This window comes from Castanea sativa, chromosome 10 (genome assembly GCF_040712315.1).
Source record: "Castanea sativa cultivar Marrone di Chiusa Pesio chromosome 10, ASM4071231v1".
Classification (NCBI taxonomy): domain Eukaryota; kingdom Viridiplantae; phylum Streptophyta; class Magnoliopsida; order Fagales; family Fagaceae; genus Castanea; species Castanea sativa.
In genome coordinates, this window is record NC_134022.1 from 10,911,255 (window position 1) to 10,924,114 (window position 12,860).

Consider the following 12,860-nt stretch of genomic DNA (forward strand, 5'->3'; position numbering starts at 1 on the left):
TCACTATATTCATTTATAAGCATCATTTAAAGAGGTCAAAAATCTCAAAACATGACACTCTATTAGAATATTTTTTATTCGGATCCAACTGGCACACTCTCTACATTAGAGTTGAAAATTTTGGTCTATTGGGATTTTATTTTTCATTTAAGTCCAACTGAGCAATCTATTAAGTTTAAAAACATTACAAGAAATAAAGGTCGTTTGGGATCGTCAAAATCGTGTGATCCTATCGATCCTGAACGATCGCAAAGATCCTTGAAAGATCTTAATCGTTTTGAGCAGGTGAGATCGTAGAATCGTAGGATCCAGATCGGGATTTTGACAACCATGCTTGGCATTACATTGGGAACCGAGAAAACTAAAGCTTGGAACATCTTCGAATTACTTCGATCACCAGCCAAATTTTCCAATTAACTTGCTTGGAACTATCTGAAATGCTTCTGATCACATCTTTGGCATCACCTTCAATAATGGATTGGCTGCATTCCATGCAATTTTGATCGCCACGGCCCACCAGACTGTAGGAGCTTCCGCTGCTGCTATGGAACATGTATAAAGTGTTCCTTGCCCAAGCTTGCAAGCGCTTTGCTAGTAGTGCTGGACAGGCCTCCATTGTGTTAAAATTTGACTCGTTACTAAATTACTATTTGCACGTTTCTCAATTTTTATTTGCTCTATACACAAACTATGTTTTCCCTTCATTTTTGAGTTATCTAGTCTGAAAAACATTAAACGATAAATGTCTGTTTGGTAGCAGTGGTTTAAGAAGTGTTGTGAAAACACGTGTTTAAAATACTCATTAAAAAAAAAAAAAAAAGTGTTTGATATCATGTTTCAAATAACATATTTTAAAATATAGAAGAAAAAAAAAACTATGTGTTTGGTATGTGTTTTTTTTAAGAGAGAAGGATAGAAGGCATAAAAGAGGTGGGATCGTGGGAGAAAAAGAAAGAGATTGAAGCTTTAGAGAGAGTTTCAGTTATGTTAGGTCTTATCAACTGAATCCTACTATTTTCAACTTATTTACCAAAAAAAAAAAAAAATCAATGAACAATGTTACTTGCAGAAATGGAGCACTTATCTATGACAATTACCTATTACTTGACAATTATATTAAAACTTCCTTTACACATGACTTTTTCCCATTTGCCATGCATTCTGTCAATAAATTAATTATTTGACCCAACACAAGTCAAGCCTAAATTGTTCATAAATAGCTCAATTCGTTTAAAACTACAATACTAGTGGCTACAAGACAATTAGCAAAGACTTTGCAAACACCTAGATTAACAACCATCAAGCTGCAGCTAAAACAAGAAAGCACTACGTCCTGGATTTACAAAAACTAGCATTAACATATGCATCCTTGGTAAAGATAGCAGTATAGATATTTGTTTACTACAAGCTTCTTTACTCCCTTACAAAACTCAATTTACTTTGACATCCAATTTGATCAACTTCAAGATATTCTTCATATCTGATAAGGCCATTTATGAACTCAAATTTTTCGTTGCAACCATAAATGGTATATAGTAGCAGAAAGAGCTAGCTTACGAAATTACTTTGAAACCCCCACCTTTGAGATCTCTGGCACACCACTGCATTACATCAATCAGTAGTAAACAGGTTATTCAACCAAACAGCATATGAAAATCTGTAACCAGATTCTTTGAGAGAAAGAAATTAAAAAAATAAATGATTCCATGAAATTTCTACAGCCCAACGGCCAAAATGGCAAAATACCCCTTTCGCTCAAAAGTTCTTGCAAAATGCCCCTGTTTTGTAATTATTTAGGGATATGCCCCTATTTTGAAACTCGATTTTTTAAAAATCAAGTTTCAATGAAAAACTCGATTCACCCAAAATCAATTTACTTGCAAAAACTGAGTTCCATGTAAGTTTTTGCAAGTTTTTTGCCTATAACTCGATTTTGGGCGAATCGAGTTTTTTTTATTTATTGAAACTCGATTTTAAAAAAATCGAGTTTAAACAAGAGCATATCCCTAAATAATTTCAGAACAGAGGTATTTTGCTACTTGTTTTGAGCGAAATGGGTATTTTGTCATTTTGGCCTAAGCCCAACACACAACTCTGTTATATGCAGATAATCTATTTTTGATGGCCAACGCTATTAAAGAAGGCACTTTTTTTGGAATTGAATTAGGGAATCGGACCAATCTCCATCACCAGCAGGGAGCAAATTTCTTAAATCAAATAGGCTCCCAAGCAGAGGCACTAGTAAACTGCCCTGAATTAGAAAGAAGCCAAGAAACTGAATCATCAACCATCACCCACCATTTTCAACTGAAACATTTTGCTTTGAATGATTACAAGATCTTCTGACCTTGTTGGGTTCCATTTTTAACTGAAACAATTTGCTTTGAATGATTACAATATCTTCTGACCTTGTTGGGTTCCATTTCGACAATCCCTTTGTTCATTTGTTTGATACTAGCTACTTCAGCATGAAATGAACTAGCCACATCATAAATTATCCTATATCCATACTATAGCAGGAGGCACATAATATAACAGGATAAAAAAATAATAATATAAAAGATATGTTTGCTACCAACCAAAGATAATATTTAAACCACTTTCTCAATAATAAAACACGGTAATGTGAGTATAGCAGGAATAAGTTGACAATAAAAAAAAAAGGAATAATATTAATGATTAATCAATTACAATAAAAGAGGGAAGGGGGATTAGTCTGTTGTACTTGGTTCCTTAGCAGATGTAAGTCCAAGAAGGGAACCAATCTCCAATGTGAGCAATCTCATAGGGAAATCCTACCATGGAAATTGCCTATTTTGAAAGAATGAACCTAAATGGCTTGATCTGCGGTAGGGTGTTGCACATAATTGTGCAAATGGCAGAAATGCGGGTCTCTCTGCTCTTCTTCGGCAGGTTCCCTGGAAAGTTGGTTAGGTTTGAAGACCCCATCTACGATCCATTTATCCAAGAGCACATCTAGCTCCTTTGATGTATATGGCAATGGTGGAGGGGTCTCATACTCCCTCCCATCTGATTTCCTCTTTTTTTCGCCAGTAGATACCGCCATGACTTGTGGAGCGGTCCTCCATTCTTTAGGCCTGTCAAAACTTAGCCTCACTGATTGGGCGATCTTCTTGGCTTTCTACAACAATTGTGCGAACTGGGAGATTTCTAAATTCTCCAAAACAACTCTATATTCCATAATCATGTTACCCATACACATTTCTATAAATGTCTTTTCCTCACAATGATCATAGCAGTCAAGTGCTATGCCTCTAAACCTCTTAATGTATTCCATTAAATCTTAACCGCTTCTTTGCTTGGTTGCTTACAAAGTTGCAAGCATTACTGTCTCTTCTCCATGGAAGTATTTAGTGCAAAACACGTCTACCATGTCATCCCACGTTGGGATTGACCCTGGTTTCAAACCAGTATACACACAGTCATAGAAGGATTTGGAAAATTCCCGAAGACACAAATCCACATTTGTCGCGTAGGGACTAAGGGTATCAATAAACTTGCTTACATGTTTGATAGCACTTCCCCTTCTGCCATCATATTGTGCAAAAGTTCAAGATTCATGCCTCTCAGGATATGGTTTGCTGAGTATTCTCACCAAATAAGGAGGCCGTCATGTATAAAACCTTTCCTTAGGTGCTTTGGCCCTTTCTTGTTCTAGAAGTGCTGCAACTTCGGCCATGGTGATGAAACGCTACTCCACATTCTACGGACCACCCCCTGTAGGGGTTTCTTCCTTGTCTACCGCATGCTCGGGGTGATGCTGACTTCCTTTTTCTTTTGTCTTGTCTACTTTCATTTGGCGGATTTCTTCCATTATCTACTACTGGGAATGCTGCACAGATTGCAGTGCCTCGATGAAAAAGTTCACATTATCAGCAGGAACTCTTTACTACTGTTGTGGTCCAGCCCTCGTACTATTAACACCTTCCACCTGGTTGGGTTGGTGCTAGTGAGGCATTGTTGGTCTTGACTCTGCCTACGATGGCACAACGCTCATGTTTTTTCCCAACTCCCCAGCGGAGTCGTCAATTTAAATGTGGTGAGCTTTTTTGTACTTTTGGGTTGGATTGCTTCCTACCACGTTGTGACCCAATAGTTCTAGGGTAGGAAAGTCAGGACTGACTCAATTGAGACTTACCTTAAGCCAGCTTGTGTGCAAGCTAGGACCCCTTTGCCAAGATCTTAGTCACGTGCCCACGGCAGAGGATGCTGTTACAAATATGTTATAGCAGGAGGCACAATATAACAAAATAAAAAAAAGATATGTTTGCTACCAACCAAAGATAATATATAAACCACTTTCTCAATAAAAAAAACATAGTAATGTGAGAATAGCAGGAATAAGTTAGTGACAATAAAATAATAATGTAAAGGTTCTTCTGGATGCCAATTATCGTGCCTAAGGAACACAGAATTGCCTTCCCCAATTGAGTGCTTGATAAAAAGGCTTTATTTTATCTCTAAGTTCAGGAGTTTTCTCCAACACCAGGAGCAACTACACCCTTATCTTCACAGTCCATTAGCTTCTAACTGTACATTGAACTTTCACATGGGGAGTGAAAATATTCAATGAATAAACTTGCGTTGCATTCTGGTTCTTCTTAAATCCTCTCACCAGAACAACATGTGCTCTATCTAATATGATCCTGAATGATTTACATGAGGTGCTGCTCTATAAAACATATGCTATTCTTATCTCACCCAAAGGCGATAAAAATGCTATCATATTTACAACAAAAATTCTGCACCTCCAAATCACAAATCTTAAATAGACCACGCATTAATGAGAAGTACAGAACTCTGAAGATGGGATGTTTTGCAGGCTGTCAGAGCATAATTTCTATAAAAACTCTTAAATACACAGCAACAAATATTTTAACAATTGACCATTTGGTCTATAATTTATTTGTCACTACATAATAACAGAAGAACCGCATATAACAGCTAGAATGCCAAAAAACAGTGGACATTATATGAAGTTGTTTCTGATGATGAGTTCACCATTGAACGGGTCAAAAGATGCTTCAATTACTGTAGAAATATGTTCCACCGTCTTTCTTGATTCATGGATTCCCACTGCAACAGGGTTTGCCAGAAGCTTTACTCCTTGCTTCCAATATCTCTTATCTGAATCAAACATGTAAAATGTTTAATACAAGCAAGACCTACTAAAGATTGTTTTGCAAAGAGAAAGTGGGATATGATTGAGTATCAAGTAACCAATTAATTATTAGCCACTTCTACATGGAGTTAAACCATACCTGGCCCTGTAGATAACACAATGGAATTATCTGAATCCATCACCCAATCAATCCATAGTGCAAAGCCATGACAAATTCCAGGCTCAGTGAATTCAACCTAAAATAAACACTTTCAATAATCAATTAAGCAGTATGATATGGTCCTTAGAACGTAATGAAATATTTATCATGGTTAAGTTTACCATTACCAAGCAATGATTTTCAATAAGAATAACAAAATTGATAATCCAAGTATATTAAATATTCAACCGTTACTATTGTTGGAGCAGCGAGGAAGAGTAAATTGATTTAAGTCGAGGAAATGAAACATGGTAGAGGAAAACCTAAAATAATATTAGTAAAAAATGACATGTCAATTAAAGGGATAATTAAGAATATGACTTCAAATAGGATAGAATGATGGAACAGAATACATATGCTGTTGGAAAAAACTTTGGGGCCTAAGGCTGGGTTGTTGTATTACTGTGGAAAAAAACAAATCACATTTGTTTTGATTGCCACAAAGTGAATGTTTATGTAAAAGAATTTTATAATGGGAAAAATAGCAAATTCAGTCATTTTTAGTCTATGGATGTTACATTATGAACAAAAGGTTTGCCCATTTGATGCCACACACAACTCACCAACTGATTCAATCAGTAGGCTATGTCATAATTAGTACTGAAAAGGTTGTACCCAGAGCACAAACCTTCCACTATGTCATGGACACTACTGAAACCATTAAAATCCCATGATTAAATTGTTTCATCATGGTTGCTCAAGAGACATTGATGCAACAATTCACCATGCCTGTTGCCTAATAAGGCTGAGGGTGCCATAATAGAAATGCATATAGATTAATCCATTATTGGTGCACACATAACAATGAGGCAATGGTTCACCATGTCTGATGCCTTAACGCAGAACAATAGAACATGCAATATGTTCTTTCACATGTGCTTTGAAACTTTTTATTTTTTATAATTCAATAGTTGGGGCAGGATTTGAACCCTAGACGTCTTAATTAAAAATGCCAAGAAATGCCAGTTGAGCTACAAGGCTCTTGGCGTGTTTTGCAACTAAATTTAAGAATATAAACCACCATAAAAGATATTGGAAGATCAGGACTAATATTAGCCACCAGATGACCAAATTTTTACAAGAATGTCCAAGTCTAATACCACTTTGTTTTGGGATGAAAATGCCACTTTGTTTACAAGGCGCAAGTGGAATACCTGGGCTTTTCCATAACATGGTTTTATTGGTTTTGAAAAATCAAACTCCATGATGGTAAATATCTCACTGAGTTCCTGGAATGTTTTTCAAAGAAGCCTCATTAGCGACAATGATATTATTTTCATCCAGAAAGGAATTTTATCTTCTTTTGTCACAGAGAAGATGTGCTTCATAAAAAATGAATTCTACGAACATTGATTACCTTAATTTCTCCACACTGCCAGATGTAAAAAGGCAAACAGGGACCCTCTTCTGGTGCAGGCAATTCACCGCATGCCCCTAAGGTAGTATTTACAACTGAATGGTCAAAACCTTCAATATTACTCAAGCAACGACGACTCTTCCATAAATCCTGAACAAAAGTTTTCCAATCACAGAATCTAATCAAAACAATCACTATATTCGTTCAAACAAATAAGACACAATGACACAAGTACAACATTAACTTACAGGGAGAGACATTGCACAAGCCTTCAGTAGTCCTTTACAAGGCATTACCAGTACATCTTTGGAGAGGACAGAATCAAGCAAAGTCCGTTCCTTCCTTAAACCCAGACCAAAAACACAAAGGAATTAATAGATAAAAAAATAGAAAAAGAAAACAAAAGGAGTATAACTGTGTGTGTGTGTGTGTGTGTTTGGACTAACAGCAGACCACTTTCAGTTAACACTTCCACAGAAAAGGATGGTGATAAACAAACTTTTGGAGAGGCAATGATTTAAGCAAATCTGGACAAAACAAATATTAACAAAGGTCGACTAAATATCCTGAATGTCTTAGTGGTGAAATAAATTCTCAGATAGGTGAATTGTTCTCATAAATGGATGGATAAAGAGCATTAGGATGCGGGACCAAATAAGCAAAGAACACACTTTTTATTAACAGATCAAATTAACGCACGAGGTAATGAAACTTTAGAACTTTCATTGCCTCACTAGAAGTATACCTAGTAATATTTTATAAATCCACCTGTACAAAATTATAATATGAGAGAAGTTAACCCATAAAAACTCATGTATTTCTGTTGAATGAATGAATTCTTAATAAGGAAATTAAGCTATTAATGATTTAAGCACAAAACCATACACCAATCTTGCAAATTAAAATTATATTAGGATCTGATGCTGCAAAGAAAAAGCATATTTTCATATTTACACTCTAACCTTTGAGAGGTATAGTTGATGCCTGAAATAAACTTATATTTTAGATGGAAATTTAAACTAAAATTAAAAGTTTCAACAGATATAACCACAATCATTAGGACCGCACAAGTGGAGGTCAGTATCACTGATACTTTTTGGAGAAAGCATATGTTCATGCTAGTAAATTTTTTTGGCAGCAAATTGTTGATAGCTGCAATCAGTTATTGAAGGGATGATATTACCCAAATAATGAGCATCAACAGATGACAGATGTACACCTAATCTTCATCCAAGTACAAAACAGTAATGCAATTTCAAACCCACAGGTTTCAACTGGGCACACGTTTGGCACATCTTAAATATGTCAATTGGCTTATTTAATGCTATTATTTGTCAACAGACATGAACTGCCAATCTTAGCTGTGAGAATAGGTTCTCAAGTGTGTGACTTTTTTAATATCTAGCATAAAATGAGTTACATTAATAATGGCCAAGAGGCCAAATACATAAATCCTAGGTTCTTCATGACTGATGCATCGTTTGTCAATAAATGAAGATACTAATTCCATTATAGAATATACTATATAAAAGCAGATGCACACAACACCTTACAAAGTTCAGGGCTAAATAAAGTAGGCATGTTTTGAGATCCAAAGTGTTGTTAATATTCAGAGACTCCAAGCTATCTTTACTAGAGTCCAATTCAAAGATCCACATGCCATAGATATTCATTAAAGCATAAAATATAGCAGGATCAAATAATAATTCAATTTACCAAAACCGCAGATTCTGCCATGGAAGCATGCCCTCATTTCCATAATAGAATGGTTCTCCGATCAATAGATCAACCTGCATAAGAGCATAATTACAAATTGTTTATTTCCAAATTATAACTGGTTAATAGTAATTTGGAGTAATATATTTAATCAAGCCAAAATTTTCAAAGAATAGTGGATAAATGTCACAATGCTCAACCAAAGATATGCTATTAAGTAATATGCAAACACGTATAACCACATGGTTGGGGTCCTATAACTTTGGCATCTTAAACCGCTGGTTTTATTCTGAAAATAAGTTTTAAATTAAGAAGAAAAAAAAAAAGAATAATATTTCAAAGCATGTCAGAGAGGTATCCTGGCAAACTAGGATGGAATTACCTTTTTCTGATGTGTATCATGCATAGTTAAACATGTTTTCCTCTTTTCAAGAACTTCAACATGATCCATTGAAAAACCGTTTGCATCAGCAACAGCTTGCAAATATTGGGCGCCCTTGTCCCTCAGCCCCGGAAACAATGATATTACATGTGATGTTTTTGAAAGATGTGCAACAAGAAGGGTTAGGAAAACACTATCATCAGCAACAATGCATAGTGAATTAACTCTTTCCTGCAACTGTAAAGAATACTCTGATTTAGAAAAGGTGAAAGATGTGGAAAAATATAACAAGGATGAGAAAAAGTTTGCGTAAATGTGTGCACAGGTGTATGCATGCATGTTGGAGAAAGAGAGAGATTACAGCATTTCTTAAGGCTTGAAACATGGATTGTCTCCATTCTCTGTCTCCATAAATTGCTATTCTTTCTGGTGATAGTATGAGTTGTGGATCCCCAGTGTCAAAGCCACTTTTTCTCGGGACATTGGTCTTGAGATTATAAAGGATGCTAGTTTCAGTATGAACAGCATGTAAATAAACCTCTTCATCCTTGGAGACGGACATACCTTTTCCTGAAACAAACCAAACACACTGTTTCCAATGGTCACACCAATGCCCAGCACCTGATGAAGCATCAAACCACCTTTATAAGTTACAAGAGCATGAAAGTACAAAGTTCTACTGAGGAATTTATCTAGTAACTGAAGCCCTAGGTAAAATTCTTAAGGGTGAACCAGAAAGCAGCATCTGGCATTGAAACAGCGCCATTCAACTAAACTTGTATGATTAACTTTCATTTACCCACAAAAGTTTCTTGACTGTATATCAACAAAAAGGCTAGCTATGTAGTTCACACCATCAACATATTTCCTCAAAGGCATGGATGATGGATGCAAACAAGGTTTGGGAAAACATTAATTCCAGAAAAGGTAAACACATATGTTCAGTATTTTGTCCCAAGTATTATATTTCATACTAACAACATTCATAGGGCAAGCATTCTTAAACATTCTCTCGGTGACTCAGTCACTTGAAAATACACTTCTTTACCAAGTGGCCTAACTTCCTAAGCACAGTAAGTGTATAATTACAGCAGAAACTAGAATGAAAATGCTTCCAATCACAAGAGAATCGTATATATAACTAACTTGTGTTCATTGCTGAACTTATCCATCCAGGAGCAGTAGAATAAAAGATAGTCCCTTCACAATCAAGCTGAAGTACCCACCTGAATATGCACAAACAGACACACAGAGGCATCAGAACCATCCTAGGAAAGAATACTGCCACAGAGAATAACTGTTGGAGAACAGATGCGATTACCATGAAACTACAGCATTAACTCTACCATCATTAGTCGCCTTTATGTGCAGCTCAATTTCTCGATGACTGTCTGGCCGTTTCCAAAAATCAAATTCAAAAATTTTGAAGGGTTCTGACAGCTGGATGAATCTTAATTTAAGTAGAAATTAAACCACTAGTAATTTCCAATGAAGTTTGCTGATAAGTAATAAATGACATTACCAGCTTTATTTCTTCTTTTATTGCATCACAATGCATGGCATATTGTTGGGATTTGACATGTAAAATTCTATCCAACCCACTTGGAACAAGATGAATGCCATCCCCTGTGTCTGCTTCATTATTATGTAAATCATGTAGCTTCCACAAAAATTTGCTTTCAACCAACTGAGTAAGGGCAAGAAGAAGAAAAGAAGAGAGGGGGGGAGGCCAAGCTGTGTTAGCCTTGAAATGATCAAATGAAATCCATCTCAACCTAGAGAAGTAAAATTAAAAATAAACTTAACAGATACCATAATAATGTACTACTAATTAGTGTAACATAATTACAATATATCAACAAAAAAAAAAGTGTAACATATTTACAAATGTCTGTGAGGCACCATAAGATCAATAAACACAATTACATAATATGATAAAGCAAAAATAGAATCTCAGAAGAAAGACACAGAAACTTAGGCACGGACAATTTTTAGAGTAAAAGCAAATTGCTTTACATGTCACAAATTTCATAGTAGCAGGAAAGCATTTCAGAAACATTGCCATTTAATACTATCCTTCAGTATAATAAATCCAAAAAACTAGGATCACTCTTAAGAGGACAAATTCAAGACCAGAACATGCATATCATAAGCTCTGTATAGCATGTCAACTTTTATCTTAATAGAAAGACAGAAATAACAAAAAGGAGAATAATATGTCAAAAAAAAGTTCAGAAACGAGAAAAGTAGTATTTTTGAACACCTGGCCATAGGTAGTTGCTCTGTACGGCACTGTTTGTGGATTTTCCACCAACAGCATGTCATGTGCATGTTGTAGAGATGGTATTAGCCCTTCACCCAGTAATTCCGAGTCCAGTATCTCACTAACCTGCAATTACAGATGGCAAGACCCAATAAAACAAGGGAACTAACCAAAGAAGTGTGTGCTCAAAATGACAACACTTGGTGAAACTCAGTTATTCATCTTATATACAATCAAATGTGGCTCCAATAATTCACTAACAACCCCCATCTTAAACAAGGGAATTGAAGCTCAGAATGCTACATAAAACATAGAGGCTGAAATAGTAAAATATATTTCATGTCTCTAAAGTTTTGTCCCCCTGTCTATATGCCCTTTAAAAAATCTGCTTGATATAGCACATTAGATGGCTGATGTTGCCTAACAACAAATTGCCAGACGATTAAATTGATCAACAATGCTACAGAATACAACAAATTTCACAACTTGTTCAGGTGGCAGGCTGTAATTAATGCAACGTCACCGTTACATGGGATCACCTGACAACACTTTTATTGTACACTAATCACAGCCTATTACCTCAGCAGTGGTGAAATTTGTTGCGTCATTAGACTTATTGCAAAGTTGATGGTACATATAATCAATGTAATGTCACCCACAAGAATATCTGCACGTGAAGGAATATCAACGCCAACTTGGAGCTCATCAGAGCGCTTGTTGAAAACTTTAATCTTTCTTTCCATGCCATTGAGCCTCGCTACTTTGCGCATCAACTTCACCATTGGCAAGTAAGACTCACACGCCGTTATCATTCCCTCACTACTACTACTACTACTACGACATGTCGTTGATGAGTCCCCACTGCACATTGCCCTGGCAGCCATCATTGACAGCAACCCAGTCCCAGCACTGCACACACAGTACACACACATTCATAAAATTTTTTGCCCAATGAGAGAACGACACGTAACGTAATTGATGTGATTTTTAAGGTTTTTTTTTTGAGAAATACCCGATGTCGATGACGTGGCAGGGTTGGGTAACGGTTTTATCGATGGCTTGGCGGAAGGCTTTGTTACGAGGAGAGTCGTTGAGCATGTCTAGATACGACGTCGTAGCCAAAAAGGGTTTCTGGGAATTGTCTGAAATTTGTTCTTCTTGTTCTTGTTCTTCGATGACGATCCATTCTGAGTTGCCGGTGAGTGGGTCGAGTCTGAGCTGGAAGGCGCGCTGAGTTGACTCGGAGCTCATGGCTCGGGTGGCCTTGAAGCGAAGGAGCGGTTGAGGTGTTTGTGTTAGAGTGAGGGTCAAACGGGTTAGCCGGGAGTGAAGAGAGAGTGTTGTGGGGATTAGAGAAGCCATGGAAGTGGGTTTAGAGACATGACAGTTGAGCGATTTCGAACGACGGCGTTTCTACTTGAGAGAGTGTTAAGGGTTTTACAAACTTGTTTTGACCTTGAATATGGCTTATTATTACCTATTCACCATTTTTTTTTTTATTTAAAATACACCATTTGGTCTTAAAGTTTTTCTCTTAAAGTTTTAATCCCAAAAGTTTAAAAAATACCACTATAGCTCCTCCATCTACTCGTTAGTTTTTTTATGAATATCTCACAATTCTAAACTTTATAAAGAAAGTCAGAAATTATAAAAACAAAAAGGTGATAAATTAGATTTTTAAACTTTATAGGTAATGTTGAACAAATAAAAAATAAATTTCTAACAAACGTGTAAGTGCAAAATTTCAAGCCTGCAAATTAAACAATTGAAAATGATAAATGAGTGATTAATAAACCAATG

At 36.1% G+C, this 12,860-nt stretch overlaps 1 protein-coding gene across 1 annotated transcript; it reads right to left on the reverse strand.

The window, feature by feature from the left end:
• Positions 1 to 4,761: 4,761 nt before the first annotated feature.
• Positions 4,762 to 12,514, reverse strand: LOC142611834 (protein arginine N-methyltransferase 7). The gene is made up of 14 exons (XM_075783974.1): positions 12,073 to 12,514; positions 11,720 to 11,969; positions 11,061 to 11,186; positions 10,320 to 10,484; positions 10,119 to 10,237; positions 9,944 to 10,023; positions 9,159 to 9,418; positions 8,798 to 9,034; positions 8,416 to 8,489; positions 6,948 to 7,041; positions 6,700 to 6,849; positions 6,497 to 6,571; positions 5,283 to 5,379; positions 4,762 to 5,148 (listed from the first exon to the last, which is right to left on the reverse strand). The coding sequence occupies exons 1-14, from the start codon at positions 12,420 to 12,422 to the stop codon at positions 4,991 to 4,993; spliced, it is 2,235 nt and encodes a 744-aa protein (XP_075640089.1). The 5' UTR covers positions 12,423 to 12,514; the 3' UTR covers positions 4,762 to 4,990.
• Between the last annotated feature and the right edge of the window lie 346 nt (positions 12,515 to 12,860).

Coding starts and splice junctions, on each gene's coding strand:
- LOC142611834 (XM_075783974.1), bottom strand. CDS start 12,422: ATGGCTTCTCTAATCCCCACAACACTCTCTCTTCACTCCCGGCTAACC. Junction 7,042..8,415: donor TGGCAGAATCTGCGGTTTTG/GTAAATTGAATT, acceptor TCTGGGTTTAAG/GAAGGAACGGACTTTGCTTG. Junction 6,850..6,947: donor CTTGTGCAATGTCTCTCCCT/GTAAGTTAATGT, acceptor ACTTTTGTTCAG/GATTTATGGAAGAGTCGTCG.